The sequence below is a fragment of the Zalophus californianus genome, chromosome 15, assembly GCF_009762305.2.
Source record: "Zalophus californianus isolate mZalCal1 chromosome 15, mZalCal1.pri.v2, whole genome shotgun sequence".
In the NCBI taxonomy this organism is placed as follows: domain Eukaryota; kingdom Metazoa; phylum Chordata; class Mammalia; order Carnivora; family Otariidae; genus Zalophus; species Zalophus californianus.
The window spans coordinates 19,902,739-19,923,518 of NC_045609.1; the positions used below are offsets into that span (position 1 = coordinate 19,902,739).

General features: G+C 38.9%; 1 protein-coding gene across 3 annotated transcripts in view; it reads left to right on the forward strand.

Moving 5' to 3' along the window:
- The first annotated feature begins 5,966 nt into the window (after positions 1–5,966).
- The window catches only part of BICC1 (BicC family RNA binding protein 1), a 306,344-nt gene continuing 291,530 nt past the window's right edge, over positions 5,967–20,780 (forward strand). For all 3 annotated transcript variants that reach the window (XM_027596826.2, XM_027596824.2, XM_027596825.2), the window contains exon 1: positions 5,967–6,407. In XM_027596826.2, coding sequence (XP_027452627.1) covers positions 6,218–6,407 — 190 coding nt within the window. In that variant the 5' untranslated portion in view covers positions 5,967–6,217. The remainder of the gene's footprint in view (positions 6,408–20,780) is intronic.

Genomic DNA, 20,780 nt, shown 5'->3' on the forward strand with positions numbered 1-20,780 from the left:
GAAGTAAAGGGACTGGACCTGATAACTTTTCATATTTAATATTGATGATTCTAAGTTTCTTGTCATGGGATGTGGCATTTCAGTCAATTCATCTAAATTCTCCAGGCATCTGTTTCTTCAGCTGCAAATTGAGAAAAGAATGTTCTTAGCTTTCTGCTACCTTTAATTCTAGCACTAGAATTTTGTCTTTTCTTTTTATGCTTGTCCTCATTACTCTTTGGTTACATAATCATCTAAAGTGTATCACAAAATAATTTCTAGCCCTGTATTTTTAGGTGCATGGTTATAAGTTTATCAACCTATACCAGGCAATTTCTGAGTGTTCCTTGGGATGCAATGGTGAAAAAAAACCAACACATTTTCTGCCTCAGACATCAGACCTATGATGATGATGGTGGTAATGATGAAGAAAATAAAGATAGTAAATGCAAACATCATTGCTTTAATTGGAATAAGTACAACATTTACTGGAAACAAAAGTTAAGAAAACCCAAATCACCCGGGGGTAGGGTGTTTGTGAAGGCCAAGGCAACAGAAAGTATTCCAAGCCAGAGGAATACTGATTGCAAAACAAAGAGCTCCAAATGAGAGAACAGCACTAGACTGGGAATTACAAATCTTTTAGCATTGTTGGAGTATGAAATGTAAAAAGAGAATGAGGTGGGATTGCTAAACAGGGGCCACTAAGAGCTCATTTAATTGAGTAATATCTGGCCATATGTTGAGATTATTCAAACATCTCTGAAAGCCAAGGTTTTAAATTAAAATAGGAAAGCAGTTTTAATATAAATTTCTGAAACTCTTACAAAAATACAGGAGTTCAGGATCAATAGTTTTGTATTTTGCATTAGAAGAAACTAGACCAGGGAAACTAATTAAGGGTACCTGGAAAACAACACCAAATTTATTTTACTTTAAAATGTTTCCTGAGGAGTTTTCTTCATCAGTTGAGCACTAATCAGACATGAATTTCTAAGGTAAGTGTGAGATAACGCTCCTGAAAAAAAAAATCTCTTACAGGTTTTAATAATTTGTGAACTTGAAGATTTTATTTAAAATTCTCCCAGTGATTTTTTTATTGCCTTGCTCCATTAAAAAAAATCTACATAATTGATTACCTGGCATCTGATCTATTCCTATGCTTTGAATGAATTGAAAATTATTCTTTTCTTCAATGAATGGAAAGATAAAGACAAACAATAAACATGTTCTATTAAAACAAAAAGACTGTCAATTATTCTAACTCTGGTTCAATTTTTGTAGAAAGAGCACATAACTCAGAAGCTGCGAATTCAAGATTCTGCTATTTATTATTTCAATAATGGTTTTATAAGCATATGTTACTTCATTAGTTTTTCTAAATTTAAAGCTATACATCCATATGGTTTAAAGAATCAAATTGTTCTAGAAGACTTGTGTAAAAACCAGAAGTACCATATGCCTTACTTCCATTTTCCATTTCCTACAGGCAACCACTTCCAACATTTTTAGTTTCTTTCTTTCTTTTTTTTTTTTAGAGATTTTATTTATTTATTTGACAGAGACAGCGAGAAAGGGAACACAAGCAGGGGGAGTGGGAGAGGGAGAAGCAGGCTTCCTGCAGAGCAGGGAGCCCGATGCGGGGCTCGATCCCAGGACCCTGGGATCATGACCTGAGCAGGGGGCAGATGCTTGACGACTGAGCCACCCAGGCACCCCCCCAACATTTTTAGTTTGATTCTGTTTTTACCTCCATACCTCTAAATGACATGCTTATATTGGTACTCCTTAATTTTTAAAAGTTTATCATTATCTATTAATGTTCTCCTAAAGCACCTTTTTACCACTGCTCCCCCGCAAAGCCCCCACTGCTCCTCTGAATATGTTTATACTCTTCAAGCATTTTATTTAATTTAGAAGAAATCTCAACCCTGAGACTTATGACCTACTCCAATTTGAGCTCTCCTTTCACTATTATCCTGGGGACCCTCTTTTCCTCTGTCATGTGCTGGATCTCTTGTTTCCTATGTTTCATGTTTTTCTCTTCATCTTGATTTACTCCCTTGCTTTGGTGACACATGATCTTCAGTAGCTTACTCAGAAATAATACAAGGAAAATAATCTCTTTTGAAAGATCTCTTACCTAAGAATGAATTTGTCATGTATGACTGATATTTTTGCTGACTGTAAACTTCTACATTGGCAATTATTTTCTATCAGTCACTGCTCTATTGCCTTTTAGCTCCTGGTGTTTTGCCCATTTGGCTGCTATGTTTTCTCTGTACCTGCACCCAAGAAGCTTAGCACTGGTGGATAAAGTCAGGACAAGCAGGCAGATCCAATTAGAAATTTGTGACTACCAACATCATCTGGACTCTCAACAGTACCAATTCATTCTTTTACAGAAGCAAAAGGCTATTTTTAAAAACTCTGTAAACAAACAAACATGAAAATCTCTACTTTCCTCAAACTTTAGCAGCTCTCCTTTCCCCACATTCTCAGCAGGTAATTTTGACTTTTACTCTTTTGGGAAAATAAAAGCCATCAGCTGACAATTCCCTTGAGTTCTAGAAATGAAATCTACAAAGTGACATACATTTACACCTATCTGTTCATCTTTGGATGAACAGTTTTGCTTCTGTTTGTGTCTTGGAGTCTACTCTGTTCAGGCTTGCAAAGCCCTATAATATTGATTCCTCCTCTTTTTTTTCTTATATATTCAATTTCTGTCAAATGGATCATTTCCAGTGGTTTTTCCAGTGCTCAAACCTCACCCATTAAATTAGTCATCCAACTTACCAGCCAACCAACCCAATAAACAGCAAACAGCCCCTCTTATACCTACATTATCCTTCAACTATTGCTCTCTGCTCCCCTTTTCAGCCAAACCTTTCCCAAAGAGTTGTCCTTACTCCTCATTTCATTAGCTGTATTCACTCCTTCGCCACTCCATTCTGATTTTCTTGCTAACGTCCCAGTGACCTTCATCAAAAAATTTTGACCTCCCTACTATACAAAGATCATCACATTTTCTTTTTTGAAGTAGTCTTTTTTTCCTGGGCTTACATAACAAAACTTTGTTTTGTTTTTTCCTTCCTTCCTTCTATCTCCTTTCCTATTATATTGTCATCTTCTTGATTACTAAATGTTAGAATTTGTGAAAGGCTCTTTCCTTGGTTCTCCCTTCTTCTAATGCTCTTCTCTTTCCCTAAACAGTTTTACCCAGGTGTACGGCTAATTACTGCCTATAAACAAATAAGTAACATGTTTTTGTCTCCAGTCAAGATCTCTTTTCTGAACTCCAGACCCATACGTCCAATTGCTTATATGACATATCTTTTTGGGGTCTCAAGGGCACTTTAAACTCAATATGCCCAGTTCAAATTCATCTTTATTCCAGTGAAGTCAATCCTCTTCCAGTGTTTTCTATTTTAGCTAAATGGTACCTATCTTTCTCCAGTTCTGTTGGCCAAAACTCTAGAGTCATTCTTGACATTTCTCTGTCCATCACCCCATATCCAATCCATCACCAATCTAGTTGGTGACATTTGCAATCACAATATTTCTCAAATCCTCTCACATCTCAATCTTCACCAACCTAGGCAAGCTACCAGTATCTATTATCTAAACTTCCTGGACAGTCTCTTAATTGGTGTACTTCTACCCTTGTCTCTCAATCTGTTCTCCATACTATAGCCATTGTCATTTTTTAAAATGCAGATCTAAGTACATTATCTTTTACTTAAAGCATCTCCATGGCTTCTTTCTGTTCTAAGGATAAAGACAAAAACTCCTTAACTTGGCCTACAGGGCTTACAAACTCTGCTCCTCACCTCTCTTCCCTCAGCTAGCACCATCTCATCCCTTACTTTCTTTCACCAGCTTTGCTGATTTCCTTTTTGGTTCTCCACTGAAGGAATGTACACTGCCTCCTCCCACCACAGGATCTTTGCTTCTGCTGATCCTATTGAGAGCCAATATAGCTTAGCGGCTAAGTCTAATTTTCAAGGGAGACTTCCTGGGTTCAAATCCTGATTTTATAATTTACTGAGTTGTGTAAATTTGGGTAATTTATTTTACCTCCTGTGCCTCGTTTTCCTCAACTGGAAAACAAGGATAATTACAATATCTATCTTCAGGGATGTTAGGATGATCAAATAGTCATTTGTAGGGAAGGCCTCACTCTCCTCTTTCTTGCCCAGTTAAATTCTTCTCAAACTTCTATTCAGCCCCAGAGTCATTTTCTCTGAGAAGCCTCTACTGACCTCTCTGATTGACTCTAATTACTCCACTACAGATTTTTTCCTATCTTGAGTCTCTTATTTGTAATGCTTACTATAGGTGCAATTTTATATTTTTCTGAATGATTTATTTATTTAGATCAACATTCTATCTTTCTCACTAGAATGTCAGCTCCAGGAGCCTAGGGATGGTGTTTGTTTTTGATAACTCTTCTTTGGGCCTAACACACTATCCAACATCCTAGGTTCCCCCCAAATAGTTCTTGGCAGAAAAAGATGGCAAACATCCCTGATGGAAGCCTCCTTGATAACCTGTTTTGGTGTTTAAGTTAGAGCTTTGCACAGTAATTAATAAGTTCAGAGAAAGAAGACATGGCAGTCAAGCAAGCAGTTAAGCTGTTATCTGCTCCCAGTTTTTCAGCAGGTGACTCTGAGAGGGAAGGTTTTCCACTCAGTAAGGTAGGGTTTTGTGGAAATTATGTGCCACGTACATGGACCTGGGTTTGATTCTTGGCTCCATTATCTGATGCTATGTGAACTTAGTCATGTCACTTGACTTCCCAGAGTCTTTGTTACCTCATCTGTCAGGACACACAGTACATGGCACAGTTCTTTTTAAATAGGCAACTGAACCTATACGAGTTTCTATTGACCCTAAGTATAACTTGCCCCTTGTGTAAGCCAGTAAGCCTCCCTCTATGGCACAGTAACAAACTGCTTTCCCATTCCAACCCCCACCCCCAAAAGAGAAAAAAAAAAATTGTGCTTTTGGTCACAAAACAAACAGGGATGAATCAGTGTGAACGCAAAATGGGAGTTCCAAGGGCATTCCTGGGGCAAGCAAGTTTCTTCTTCCCTGGTGCATCAAGTCTAAGTTTACAAGTGGCGGTGGGTCGCCTGGCCTGGGCAGTTAAGATCATAGGATCATTTGCTGGTGTTCCTCTATTAGACTGACCTTGAATACAGAGAGGAGCCCTCGGTCCCTGACAAAACAGGCTGCCTAGATGCCAACTGGATTCAGCTAACCACCATTTCCATCTTAGAGGCTCTTTTCTTCGCCACCCTGCCCTCCCCCCTTTTAAATCAGCTGAATCAATTCCTCGAGAATCACGTAGAAAATGACTCCCTCCTCACTTCATTCAAGAAAACAATCCCTTTCCTCAGAGTAAAGAGTAAGCCTCTTGTCCACTTCTTGTGCAGCTGACCACTTTGCTGTGATAAGAGGAGTGATCTGGGTTTGAACTTTAGCGGAGGAATGAACTGCGTGAAAGCAAGGACCACAATGATGTCTGCAAGAGATGGACACTGTTTCTTCCGCTGGTCTTCTCCTTTCACCCTCCTCTTGTTTCAAACTTGTGGGACCGACGGGGGCTGTGAGTTACAGGGTGTAGTGTGTGTGTAAATAGAAGGGGAATTACGTGTGAATTTGGTGTGCGTTCAGAAAGTGTTGTGCTTAAACCTGGTAAGTGTCTGTGTTTGAAAAACCATGAAAGTATACGTGCGGGATAAGATTTGTACGAGTTAAGTGCAGAAAAGAGGTAGTGTGTACGTGGTGAGTGTGCGCGCGCGAGGGTGTCCGAGCGCCAGGGGCGGCCCGCCCGCGCGCCCGCCCGCCGTGGCTCCCCGTGGGCCGGCGGGGCCAATGAGCGCGCGGCGGCAGGGGCGGCGGGCGGGGAGGGGGCGCCGGAGCCCTGCGGATGGAGGCGCGGGCGGCGCGGCGCGCTCATTCCGCGCGGGCGTTGCTGGCAGGGGGAGGCGCAGTCACTGGCCCGGCATCCGGGCCGGGACTCGGGGCGGCGGGCGGTTCTCGGGGCTGGGATGCGCCGGGGGCTCCGTGGCGGCGGCGTTGGCGGCGGCGTCGGCGGCGGCCGGGGGACGAGCTAGCGCCGCGGCGCGGGGAGCCAGTCGAGCCCGGCCGGCGAGCGGAGGCGGCGACGCAGGCAGAGCGGCGGCCGCAGTCGGAGCCGGAGCCGGAGCCCGAGCGTCGCGCGCCCACCATGGCCGCCCAGGGCGAGCCCGGCTACCTGGCGGCGCAATCGGACCCGGGCTCCAACAGCGAACGCAGCACTGACTCGCCCATGCCCGGCTCCGAGGACGACTTGGTCGCCGGGGCGCCTCTGCATAGCCCCGAGTGGAGCGAGGAGCGCTTCCGCGTGGACAGGAAGAAACTTGAGGCCATGTTACAAGGTAGGCATCCCCCGCGTTCTCGGACTCCGGGACTGAGTCCGCACTTCTTCCCGGACATCCCCGCCCCGCGCCCAGCTCCCCATTCCGGCTCATAGACGACTTAGTTCCCCGGTCCCCTCCCCCGCGAAGCCGCAGGACACCCAAGGAGTGGAGACCTCGCGGGACTCTCCACCCTTCCAACGCCTCTCAGGTCTCCAGGCATCGGGAACCTTGTGCTAACTTGACCCACTTCAGAAAAGCCAAAGGCCGAGTTTGTACCGGCGCGCCCCGGTTGTGTTCTTGGATACTTTGGAGATGCCAACTTTAGTGCGGACACACGGGCTGTGCCATCAGGACCCACTGGGACCTCACAGAGTCTGCGTGACTGTATCCCCACTCCCCGATAGCCTTGAATTCTAGCTCTCTGTCCCTGTTTCTCCTCATGTCAGTATCCACTTCCTCCAGCTGAGGGGCCTTGTCTCGCTATTGGGAAACACTGCAGATGTCAGGGCTTAAGATAGGAGTTCCCGCCCCCCACCCTCCACTCTCGAGTAAAAGGGGCCTGGATGGGGGGTAAACGGCCAGAGCGTGGGGACAGTGTCAGGGCAATGCTGCTGGGTTAGAGGACACTCTGTGGTCATCTCCTGACAGGCTTATAGAACACATCTTGAGTTACACTCAGTTCATAAAAATCTTCCTGTACTATGAGTGTCTGTCTTACACATTTTTTTTCTTTCTTTTTTTTAAGTCCCTAGTTTCTCTGGGACTTTCCCAGGCCCAACAGCTTTAGGACTGAGGCAAATTCCGAGTTTTAATGGGAGGATTGGAGTTCTCAGAGCGAACGCTAAAATGTTCAAGGTCATTTTGGCCTTCCTTAAAAATGTTAATTACTAGCCTACCTGTAAGTCACCAGTGTGGTCATTTCCCTCATCCAGAAAAATATGATAGTTTGAATAACTGTCATTCTTAAAATATTGTAGAGGACCAGGCATTAATTTGACTAAGGGTGTATGGTGGATTCGTTCAGTAGCTAGTGTCCTTATATCTAGAGGATTGGAGCTTTCCAACTTTCTTTTGTATCTTTATGCATAACTAACTTTGACTTTATTAGTCAATGCATCACAACATGGGAGCTATTTAGCCCTCCCTGGAAATGCAGTGGCTTTTAAAGACAATTAAATAGGTTATTTTAAGAGAGAACAACATGTTTTCCAAGACAATAACTTGGTAGAAACAAATAGCAGGAGTGTTTGGTTGGTGTTTTTGGATGAGCTATAAACTCATCTCCCTTGTTGCTTATTTTTATTGATAAACATCCCTAGTGCTTATCATGTCTCTCTCTCTTTTTTCCCTCTTAAATTATATAATTTTCTAGGAGAGTTACTTCTGTGATAAACGATTCAAATAAGAATATCGTATAGTGGATTTAGAAATTATAGTGGATTTGGAAATTAAAGTTGTATTTCAGTAATCCATTTCAGTTTAATTTGTTCCATGGTTCTTTTTGCCTGGTTTCTGATTCTAAAACAACATACTAAGTTTATTCAGAAAAATATTCTGAGATTGTTTTCTACATGAGTTTGAGCTGATGTGAAAGGTGGATTTTCTAATAATACTGTGTCTTCCTTACCTGTTCCATTTGTGGACACATAGATAGTGACAGCGATGTTAGTTTCTAGGCAGCCCTCTGAGCTTTGGAAGTGGATTTCTTTTTTGAATTAATTTTCATTTAGAATAGAATGAAATATGGGTGATGCAGTTCTTAAATTTGAAGGCTGTCCCCTTAGCTACTCTGACATGAGGTGGTTTAAAATTGCTTAAAGTTTCTTTCACAGGAAGTCCTAATAGAGCTAATGTTTCTTCAAGAATCTATGTATAATGAAATATTTACATTTCAGCCCCAAAGAATTCTTTAATGATTGAATATAGGGCTTTGATTAACTTTCCAGAAATTACCGATAAGTGAATTATGCCTTCTGAGAAAGTAAATTTTGAACATGTTTGGCAATAGAACGTGGGGCGCAGTGTACCAAGGCATTTTGTGATACCTGCTTCCTAGTGTCAAATTATGTAGAACTACTATGTTTGAAGGAGTGAGACTGATTTTCTGAACCAAAAATAATCCTGTGTCTCATTGTTTTAAACCAGGGAATTATAGCGAGAGTGGGCACTGGAATCACTCAGACCTAGATTCATATCCCACAGACCTTGGGACAGTTCCTGGGCCTCTCTCTGTCTCAGTTCGGCCATCTCTAAATGGGACTGATAAGAGTATTTCTCTTAGGGTTTTGTGAGAATTAAAAGATAAAATGCCTGCTAAGCTAAAACACTGTTTGACAAATAAGAACCTAATATATATTTTAGATGCTTTTATTATTATTAATAATAAATATTACAGCATGGATTCAAAAGATTTCCAGTGCCCATTACAATTTCTGACATATAGTGTATACTTAAATATTTGGAGAACCAAAAAATTTTGCAATTTCATATTGTGGGAGTAAAATAGAGTCCAAGATAGGAAGTTTGATAAGTCAACAAATATTCTAATATTGTTAGATATTCTAGGGTGTAAAACTTTTTCCTTTGAAAAGTGTCAAGTAAGTAAAGTATTTGCCTGGTTGGATTTCTGATTATGTGAATCTGGTTTGCCATTTTTCTTTTCATTAATTGCCTTAAAATACATGCAGATTTCCAGTTTAAATCAGGATAAGTAAGATTATCTGTCTTTAAGTCTCCATAGTGCAAATTAGTGATTATAATGCTTGGAATTTGTTTCTAGAGAGACTGTCCTGGGGGTAAGTTAATCTTTAATCGGTTGCATTTTTATTAGTAGAGAATTTCTTCTACGCAATGGACCAAAAAATTCAGCGAGGTTAAAATATGGGCAGTAGGGCACTGATCAAAGAAATGAAATACCATTCTTGGATGATCAATGAATCCCAAAAGAATTTGTATACATAAAAACCACCAGGCTGAAAATGTAGGGAAAAATTGGCTAGTTTTTCTTTCTCTTCTCTTCTCTTTTCTTTCAGCCTTGTGGAATATCTGACATTTTTGTCTAAATGAAGATGATCCATTTTATTAGTCAATGGTTTTATAAATGGGAATTATTTTCAAGTTTATATTGAAGTTTATGGTCAGCCTTGGGATGGATACCATGGACAGCACTGTTTAACATAAAGAAAAATTGTTTTTAATTTATTTAATACTGATTTTCAAAATTTAGATTTCATACCTCATGTGAGATAATAGTATTGATTCATTTAATTCAATTAAATGTGACTTATGGTATGCAAAGAGGAGGAGAAGAACAGTATAGAAGAAAGTCTGGGGGGAAAGTAGGAAGTAAATAGGTCAGAAGAGTCAGAAATAGTCTTGGTATTTGCTAGAGACCTTGAGAGGCAAACATGGAATTTGTGTATTTATATTTTTTCTTTCTTTCTCTCTCTCTTTCTCTTTTTGTATGTTTTACATCTTACTGTTACACTTTTCTTCTTGTTAAAAAACATACATGCATGCCTACATACAATTTAGAAGGGGGGAAATCGGAGGGGAGACGAACCATGAGAGACTATGGACTCTGAGAAACAAACTGAGGGTTCTAGAGGGGAGGGGGAGGGAGGGAGGGGTTAGCCTGGTGATGGGTATAAAGGAGGGCACGTACTGCATGGAGCACTGGGTGTTATACGAAAACAATGAATCATGGAACACTACATCAAAAACTAATGATGTAATGTATGGTGATTAACATAACATAATGAAATAAAATTAAAAAAAAGCATAGGCATTTTCAAAGTTCTGGATCCCTTGTTTCATCATAGAAGGAAGTGTTACAAGGTGGGAAATGGCCTATTTTTATGAACTAAGGTTGACATCTGGTGGGCCTTTAGGATATTGCTGTTAAAGACTTTGAAAACCATGTTGCATTTTTACAATGATAGGCACAGCGAGGATCATTTACTTTTGCTTGCTTGAGTAGCAGAAGTAGCCACTAAAATAGGTTATCAACACATCATTGATTAAAAGTAAGAACAGTGATTATGTTATCTCTTTAATTCAGTGAGTGAAGTGAATCTTTAGTGAAGATGGTCTTAGGTTTTAGATGTTTTATGGGAGAAATATAAAGCGCAGATGGGGAGTACTGAAAGTGAAGATAAATAAGAGCTAAGCTTGATACAGTTTTCTAGCTAATGTTTGATTAAGGCTAATATAATAGGAAGAAATCAAATAACTTTATGAAGCTTAGTGGTTAAAATCACAGAGCTATGGGCCAGATGTGGATTCAAATCTTGATGCTATCTTCTAATAGGGAGCTTGGGAAAATTCATCACCTGTGACCCTCTTTCTGAAAGTGGATGTTGGGGTGCGTGGGTGGCTCAGTCACTTAAGCATCCGTCTCTTGATTTCAGCTCACGTCATGATCTCAGGGTTGTGAGATTGAGCCCTGCAGTGGGCTCCATGCCTAGTGTGGAGCCTGCTTGGGATTCTCTCTGTCCCTCTGCCCCCCCCCATCAATCAATCAACAAATAAATAAAATAAAAGGGAATATTAATAGTTCTTGCATCCTGAGGTGCTTGTGATGATTAAGACAAAAATGATGTATGTAAAGCATCACAGTGCTGGCCATATAGGAAGTGCTGAATAAATGAGTAATAGCTATATTAATTATAAACCATAGTTCATAAAATGCACATTCTTATATTGCAAATGAAAATCAAGTATATTGGAAAATGAATTAAATGGTATAATGTATGGTGATTAATATAACATATTAAAAAATAAATAAATATAGAATCTTTAGTTTGTCACTCAAAAAAATGGCCTTATGATAAATAAATATTCATAGCTACTTAAAGATTATTGGCCTTCCTGGCAGCTCACACACTGATGAGTATATTAGCTTCTTGTAAAGGTGGTTGAGTATATACTGAGTAAAGCTATATTAGACATGAGTGTGAAATTTTAGATTTTGCTGAGGATGAGAGGGCTTTATACCCTTGTAGTTGTCCTTGCCTTGAGTATTTTTCATTCTTTGAAGGGTCCTGAGCTAATCACTTCTGATATTTTTACTAAAGACTAGTAGCAAAATCAGTCTCCTTTCTAGTTTTAAGTTGCTTTGAACTTGTCATTCATTGGTGTCTAGAAAGAGACTTTTTTCAAAGTCTGTGCCCAGGCTTATGTGTTCTGTTTGCTCACTTGTAAAATGGGGATGGTGTGAGCCCTGAATGAGATGATGCATGTGAAATGCTTAGCCCAGTGCCAGGCACATGGTGCTTAGTGGATGTTAGTGTAGCAGTAGCTCTGTGCCACGTGATAGATAAAGATTTCAAAACACTAGAGAGCAAATGCTTGCCAGTTTTTTTTTTTTTTTTTTTAAAGTACATGTGAATCCCTTTTGTTTAGGGGAAGGAATGATTTATTTTTTAGAAGCCTTTCTCCAATCAGAAAGTTAGGACAATTGTAGTTGAGTCTGAGAGCAGAAGTGAAGGTTAAGATTGCTTTATAAACAATGAAAAAGTCCACCAGAGATTGTGTCTTGGCAGTAAAGAGCTCAGAAGCTGCTGTCAGACTGGCCTGGATTGGATTCTTAACTTTGCCTCTTCTAAGGTCCTGTAAGGGTAAAACGAGATGGGCGTTATGTCCCTGCCCTCATAGGCATTGAGTAAGCACTCTCAGTAAATGCATGTACTCTCAGTAAGTCTTATCTTTGCGAAGACTTGTAGGGTTTTGGTGAAGTTGATCATTGATAAGTTAAAACATAGAAAGGTTTGTCATATTGATGATTTTAATGGGCAGGAATGTATTTGGCTGTGAATAACAGAAAACCAAACATAGAGTGGCTTAAACAAGCCAGGGGTTTATTTTCCTCACCTAACACAAAATGTGGAGCTAAGAGGTCTAAGCCCCAATATTTGCTCAGGGGCATCAAGGAGCCCAGTCACTACCCTCCTTACCTCTGCCATCCTCAGTCTGTGGCTTTTGGCCTCATTGTTACAGACTGGCTGTCTGTGCCTGGAGGTGCATCTGGAGTCTGTGCAGGCGAAGGGAGGAAACATTGTTTTCTACTCAAGATTCTCCTGAAACTTCCATCTGTATTTCTTTGGCCATTCTTTGCTACAAGAGATTCTGGGATTGTAACTTCTTTTCTAGCTTCTCTAACATAAATAGGCAAGGAAAAAAGGGGGGCACAATGGATCCAACCCATAGTTTCCCCACAGTGGGTGAAGTGGAGGGAATTCTGACAAAAATTTCAAGTTGTGACTGAAGCAGAAGCTTACTTATATTGGAGGCTGGTTGATAATCCCTAGAAATTTAAATTATTTGGTAATGTTATAGGTAGGTGGAATTTCTTTTTTGGCATAATCCAGGAATAAACTTAAATTCCAAAGACATAATATCCTTGATCATATAGAGCTGTTCTCATCCTGTTACTGCTTTTACAAACAGAACCTGGGCCCACTAAGTAATGTAATTGTCTTCTTCCTCCACTATTTTCTCCATGTCAAGTTTTTTTTTTTTAATTGAAAATTACACAACAATAAAAATGCCCATTTTACCTTTTATTACTCCAAGATATCTTTTCTCTTTTCCTTTTTCCTTCTTGCCTATCACTCATCTCAGATTGCTTTTAGAATTGACAGGTTCAGTGTAGTTCATGCTTCTGTCCTTTTGGCTTTTTGTAGATTGATTACTGCGGTACAATCTGGCCAACAAAGCCAGAATTTGTTCAGAAATTGAAGTCATTTTGGATGCAGTTTGACAGTCGAATTATCATCGGGTTTGTGCCATGCTTTGGTGTTTGAAATTGTCCAGAGTGATGAGCTAATAGAATATACCAGTTGGCTCATTCTTAGTTTGTTCTAAAATGTATTTCTTAAAAAATGCATGGATAACAGTGACCATATTATTTTTCTTTATGTAAAATGCTTAATAAACTATTGGGGATGAGACACAATTATAATGCTAATTTATAGTGGCTCTTGCTGTGCATGGGATGACCTTGGCAGGAAGCCCTTGCTATGCTGCAGAAGCCACCGAATTTGATTTTTAATCCTTGTGGTACTAACACTTAGGGCAGTATCCAAAGTACACAAACCATTAATAGAAACATTTTGTGGAAGCTATATATTTATAAATCCATTTCCTACCTGCTAAGCTACTAATAACTGTAGGTGATGAAAACATTTATTTGTAACAAGTATTAAATCCCATTGGCATTTATGATGCTGGTATATAAAAAGGTAATGCTCACTTTGTAAATATAGTTTCTCTGTTAGAGTGAATTAGAGAAACCACACATTAGTCTGCATATTGAGTTTATATGAAGCTTAATTGCATCTCTTGTATAGGAAGATGCTCAAACATAGGATTTGAAAATTAGCCATTGCAATTTTTTTCTCATTATGAAAGTAATATGAACTTCTTATAGAATACTTGAAAGTACAAACAGATATGAAAAGAAAAAAAATCATTCCTAATCCAGCAATAACCACTGATAGTATTTTGGGAATTATTTTCTGGGCTTTAAAAAATAGGCCCACACATAATTTACTTTTACAACAGATACTGAGTTCCCACTGTATGTCAGGTACACTGTTAGTGTTAGGCTTTGGGGATACAGACAAAACCAATAAAGATAAGATACATATGGTTCTGTGTCTTGTGTCCCTTATATTCTAAACTGGGATCACACCCAAGTTTTTCACTTACCACTGTGTCCTGAGTATTTTCCATCTCATTAAAGATTTTTGAAGAGCATGGTTTTAAATGGATATAAAATATCCACTTGACATGTCATACTTTGCTTAAACATTATGACATCTTAAAACATTTTACAGGGCCAAGAGTGGAAAGAGCCTGATGTTTTTACTCAAACTGCCTGAGATTCAGATCCTGGGCAGGTTAAAAACTCCTGCCTGGGCAAGTAAATAACTTCTCTGCTCCTTAGTCTTTTTCTGTCTACAATGGGGATAAAAGTTTTGAGGATTGGAAATACTGTGTGTAAGCACCCACAAGTGCCAGATGCAGTGCATATACTCAAAAAAATGGCAGATGGTGAATATTAATACTGTTGTCCCAAACACTCTTGCCTAAAAACCTTGCTTGCATCCTTGAATATTCGTTTAGGAAAAATTCTTACTAGTGAAATTTCTGGGCAAAGGGCATGGCTATTTTAAGGCTTTTGTTAAAATTTGCAAAATTGTTTTCCAGAAACTTTCACAGGTTAGGCAGAAGAGACAACAGATTTGCAGGATGTCTGCTCCTTGTGCCTGTGATCTTACAACTTGACTTGTTTGAGCTGGTAATTGTGAGAAATTAGTATGTAATTGAATCACCTATTCAGAGTTAAGAGTTCTGTAGGTTTCTTTCACTGAAAATTTTGAATGGTGTTTATTTTACCTGATTAATATGTCTGCAGATCAATAGTTCTTAAAATCTGTGTGCATAAAAATCAACTGGGAAGATTGTGCAGAAAGGCAAACTCTGGACTTCTGTTGGAGATTCTGATTGTTTAGGTTGGAGGATTGCAGTGGTGGTTGGAATCTGCATTGTGAAAAGAATCTCATGTGACTCCAAGGTAGGCGATCCTAGGACTATACTTTGAGAAATGTTTGCTACATGGTTACATGATGATGGTCAAAATTAAAAAGATTCAGATCTTTCCTTTGACTTTGGAGCTAGTACTTTCTCCATGTTAAATCATCTTGAAGTATTTTAGTTTAGGAGCATAATTCATAACTGGCACAGCATTGTTTAGAGTGTCTTGTGGTATGGGACTTGGGAAGAGCCCAAACCTGTATATTCCTATAGGGGTATATATTATCTTATTATTGCACAGGAGGCTCAGAATAAATTTAATTTTCCTACAGATTCCCATTAAGTTAGGTGTAATAGACACCCATTTAATATATTATGAAATAATTTAAAAGGGCACATTTGTTGTTATAGAAATTTAAAAAGCAATATGAAGGAAACTTTTAAGAATAAAAACAATCATCAGTAATCTCACTATCCTGACAGCTATTTTCACTTTTCTGCTTTTAAATATAGTCTTGACATACAGTCCTTGACTATTTGCATAGAGTATTTTGTATTTAGTATTTTAATCTAATATAGTAACTGTTTTTGTATTTTTTTTTAAATATTTATTTATTTTAGAAAGAGAGAGAGCTGGGGTGGGGAGGGGCAGAAGGAGCAGGAGAGAGAGTCTCAAGCAGACTTCCCACTGAGCATGGAGCCTGACGTGGGGCTCTATCTCACGACCCTGAGATCATGACCTGAGCTGAAACTAAGAGTCTGATGCTTAACCGACTGCATCATCTAGGCACCCTTGTTTCTGTATTTCTAAGCAGTTTCAAAATTAAAATTTTATAGTTGAATAATAGTACATTTGGTGAAAAAATTTTTATGGTTATAGACTACATTATAATAAACATGAATTGTATTACTTTTTTTTTCTCCTTTGGAACTTTATTCTGAGGAAAAAAAATTGAGGAATATGGTTACTGAAGAATGTTAGTGATTTTGAAAGCAGCAGCCGAGTTTCATTATTTGGATGAGACATGGTTCTGGTGCTTTAGGCCTGTTCAGTCCTCTCCACCCTCAGGCAGCAATCTGTGAGATACCAGTGCTGTGGGGATCTGTATTTTACAGACAGAAAGGCTATAAACCCTTTAAACGTGGGGCGTGGGTTTCTTTTTGGAATTCTTCATGAATCTAGACACTAGTTTTCTTCTTAAGGTTGTTGTAGAGTTGAAACTCTTATGCAGTGTGGAGATATACTAAATCTGGATCTAAGATGCTAAACTGTACTCCAGAATAGATTAGTGTTTCCCTGGTTCCCTGCTGAAATGCAGAGGAATGTGGTGGTAGGTACACAGTTGGATTAGAATTCTTGGTGAGATTGTACATGTTCTAAAGCTCTGCCTTCTACTAGCCTTGGTTAACTTTTCTGTTTTCTTCATGAAACAGGGACAATAAGATCTCTCTTCCAGGGCTGAAGTGAAGATTATATGATAATGAACGTACAGTTGGCTCACAATTGGTTCCCTGTATGTGGTCTATATGTTTCACATTCATCTCCTGTTCCTCTCCAACATCTAGTCCAGTGCTTTGTTTATAGAATAAATTACCTATGGTGGAGCTGGATTAAAAACTGCCCATTTTGGGCTATGGACTTGGCATTGACCTCCTGGAATGGAGCTTTAAAGGTAGGGCATATGCTTGGCCTTAAGAAATACCAACAGTTCTGCCTTCCATAAGTAAGGCATAGTAATTGTCCACATGTAAGGTGGTCTTTCTTTACTTTTAACCTAGGAGCTGTGTAGAATGTATACTATTAGTGATAGTATATTAGTGCAGAGTTTTGAATGAAGATACGCAAAATAATTCAAGTGAGGTTAATGTTGAATAATTTATATCTGTGTCTGATCTGGATCAGTTTTATAGATTGAAATTTGTCAAGGTTAGTATAATTATTTATTTAGCTATAGATACTGGATTATCTTTTTCTTGTAAGAATATATTTCCAGATACTTGTTTAAATGTGATTTTAAAGCATTTCAAATAAGAGATAATCCATTCTTGAAATAAGTGGTCTTTTATGTTAGTTTGCTCATTGCACTAGGATAGTCACTGACATATTTTTGGTTAGAAGGAAAGAAGCCATTCCTCTCACAAGAGTGGGTAACCAGGAGTCAGGCAACTTGAGTTCATGATTCAGTCTTGCCATTGACATTGTACAAGTCATTTAACCTATCAGGCTTTTGGATTAGACTTCCCTAAAATCCTTTACAGTTTTAGTATTCTGAGTCTTTTGCACAGTATACAATAAAAGCCCAATAGTGCTTAGCTTTTGGTGGTGGAAGCTGACTGAGTTTACATACATGAGTAGTTTGGGTAGGAATTTGCCTTTGTGAGTACCACACATGAGCATTCACAACAAATGGGGGAGGAGGGTGGAATGAAGACAGTTGGAGTATCTTGGTTTGGAGGAGCAAGTACTCACAAGACAGCTGACTGTGAGCTCTATTGACTTCTTGGCAGTCAGGTTTACAGTGTCCTATGGGCTAGATGTTACCTAATTTAAGGCAGGCTTTCTTTCTTTTTTTCTTCTTTAATTTAAGATTTTCTACAATAATTGTGCAGAGATGGCAGTGTTAACCATAGTTGAAACTTGTTGATGTTGACTTAACTGTGTTAGATGAACAAAGGAGATCGTGTGCTTCCCCATGTAGCATCTTTTTGTCACATTTTTCTTCTTCTATATCATGTCTAGTTATCAAGCTTCATTTGCTAAGATTTTTTAAACATTTTTTTTAAAGATTTTATTTATTTGACAGAGAGAGATAGCGAGAACAGGAACACAAGCAGGGGTAAGTGGGAGAGTGAGAAGCAGACTCCCGCCCAGCAGGGAGCTGATGTGGGACTCGATCCCAGGACCCTGGGATCATGACCTGAGCCGAAGGCAGATGCTTAATGACTGAGCCACCCAGGCACCCCTAATGTGCTAAGATTTGCATGTCATATAAACCACTAGAGAAACATAATAGGGAAATGTAATAATGTTCATTAGAATAAAATTTCAATTGAAAAGATATCTGCATGTTCAAATTTAAGTATTTTCAGAATTGTTTTAATTTCTTTTTCATTATTGAGAACTAACACACTTTATCTTCTACAGATGACCACTAAAGCTTGTATCATGTGTTTTTTGAGTTGATTGCTTTGTCATATTCTGAGCTTTAGAAGTACTTTTTAAGCAAAATCAATATTTTGGCAAGAAATTGTTATCTTTTAAATTGCTTGATTATAATAATCTGATTTAAAAAGCCAGAAGAATGTTTATCTTGAGTGTTTCAGGAGTACTCCTATAAAGAAATGTTTATTTCAATCCAGGGGGAATGTTTTTCTTAATTATTTCTTAATATTGGTAAAGGAAACCCAAGCTTACCATTGATCTATAGAGTTTTTATTTTTTTATTTTTTTTACACAGGGATTTATAATTTAGTAAAACATTGCTGGCAGTCATATTACCTAAACAGAAAGCTTGCCTTCAAAAATATATTTACTGTCAGTGAATGGACATCTGAGATGCATTGTCTATGAAAAGTGTATTTGACTATGTCAGAACATCTAGGCTTGAGTAACAACATATTATAAAAGTGGATTTGAATTTGAAGGAAGTTCTGCATAAATGATTAGCTTTCAAGCTTGTGAAAATTGTCTTATTAGAAATCGTTAGGAATAGTGAGGCCATCTGAAAAACCTGATGGGCAGTTACGGTGTTTGAAAAAAATCATGAGGTCATGTTATGGGACTTCACAAGTGAATAAAGCTTTTTACTTGTAAGAGGAATACAGCCTAGTAGAAGAGAGGAAACCCACCTATACTCAGTAGCAGAAAAGAAAGGGAGATCCCATGGAGTAAGGCCCTGTTTAAGTAATGTGCTTCTTAGCCTGGGGTTGCCTACTTCTGTCCCTCAAGACTAGGACTTACAACAGCTAGTTTATTTGGGAAATGCTCTCCAGAAGAGGAGGTGAGGGTATAAGGAGAGTCAAATGGGGAAGAAAAAGCCAAAGCCAATACAATGATGCATTATTGACTTGGTTACCTCTGAGGGTGACTGCTATTTCTGGTAGTCCTAGAGACTACATCCTTAAATTACCCATCTAAGGCACTAAAAGGAGAAGTATTTGTCTATAAGCTTCTATCTGTCTTTCAAGAGGATTGAGGGTTGCCCCATGAGATTTGCCTTCTCTGCACTTCTGGGTTACATATGTGTGACACCTCTTGACCCTGCATGCATTCAGCCAGCTGCCAGACCAGGAAGTGAGAAATCTGTTTGGTATAAGCTTGAGATGAGGCACTGTTAGCACAAAATGGATTGACACTTGCACATTTCATTAACTGGAGCTTGACTGGAATCAGAGATGAAGTGTAGTGGAGGTGAGATAATGTACAATATGGCCCGTACAATACAAAAGCTTTATATACTTTAAATGCAAAAACAATTCAGAAAGAGATAGAAGTGGTTGTCAGTACCCTTTGTTCTAAATCAAAGAGTAGTCTTTACTATAAATTTTTGATGACTGCTGTTGTATATGTTTTCATTGAGTTTGTTATAATGTGAGATGACAGAAATAAACTGGTCTTTGGTCAGAAAGATGGTGGAATAGAAAACCCCAGAACTCACTCCCGTCTAGAAACACTGACTTAATAATATATAGTCCAAAAAACCCAGGCAAACTCAAAAGGAGGAACAGCTGCATTGAAATGGGTCAGAAAGGTGGTTTTATTTCATCTATATCAGCCCCTCCTGCAGGCCAGTAAAGCTACTAATTAAAAGGAAAAGCCCAATATGCTGCTTGTGCCTTGGAAGGAAAAGAGAATAGTGGAACATATATCCAGTGTTCCAGGGTTTTCTTGGAGTGGGGGACTACCTGAGGGGTTGGTTTATATTTTGTTGCTTGACTTTGAGTGCTGATGGGGAACTGGTATACTTTGGATGCCTGGGGGCTGTTGAGAACAAAAGAGGGCTCAGCAGCCTGTGATAGTGCCAGAGAACCTGCAGTACTGTAGACAGACATCAGAGGGAGAAAGAGACTAACACCTCATGAAAAAGAAACTGGAAGACCTCTCTAATTGGAAAATTACACAAGCCCAGAGAACATGTGTCCTTGAGAGGCCCCCAAAATCTCTAGCCAGGCTGACCGATGGAAGTCTTCCAATATATAAAGACAGTCTATAAGAACTGGGGGAGGTGGCTGCTTTTTTTTTAAAATGCAAAAATCACAACAAAAAAATACGGCAAGTAACAAGGCACCCAAAAAAAGCAGGGAAACATGGCTCAATCAGAAGAACAAAATAAATCTTCAGAAACGGAACCTAAGAAATGGAAATCTATGAATTAGCAGACAAAGAATTATAATTGTCTTAAAGAAACTCAGTGTGCTTCAGTAGGTAAATTGAAAAAAATTCAGTAGAGGGGATCAACATCAGACTTGATAAGGCAGAAGAAAGAATCAGTGAACCTGAAGACAGTTCATTTGAAATGATCAAATCAGAGGAATGAAAGGAAAAAAAAATGAAGAAATGTGAAAAAAGCCTAAGGGACTTATTGACACTGTCAGATGACCAATTTATACAATTATGGGAGTCCTGAAGAGAAGAGAGAGAAGTGAGCAGAGAGTTTCTTTGAAGATACAATGGCAGGAAGCGTCCCATATAAGGAGGGAAATGAACATCCAATTCAGGAAGCTTTAAAGATTCCAACTAGGATGTATCTAAAGAAGTTCACATTGAGACATATTATATAAAACCAAGAAATGGACCCTCAACTCTATGATCAACTAATCTTCCACAAAGCAGGAAAGAATATGCAATGGAAA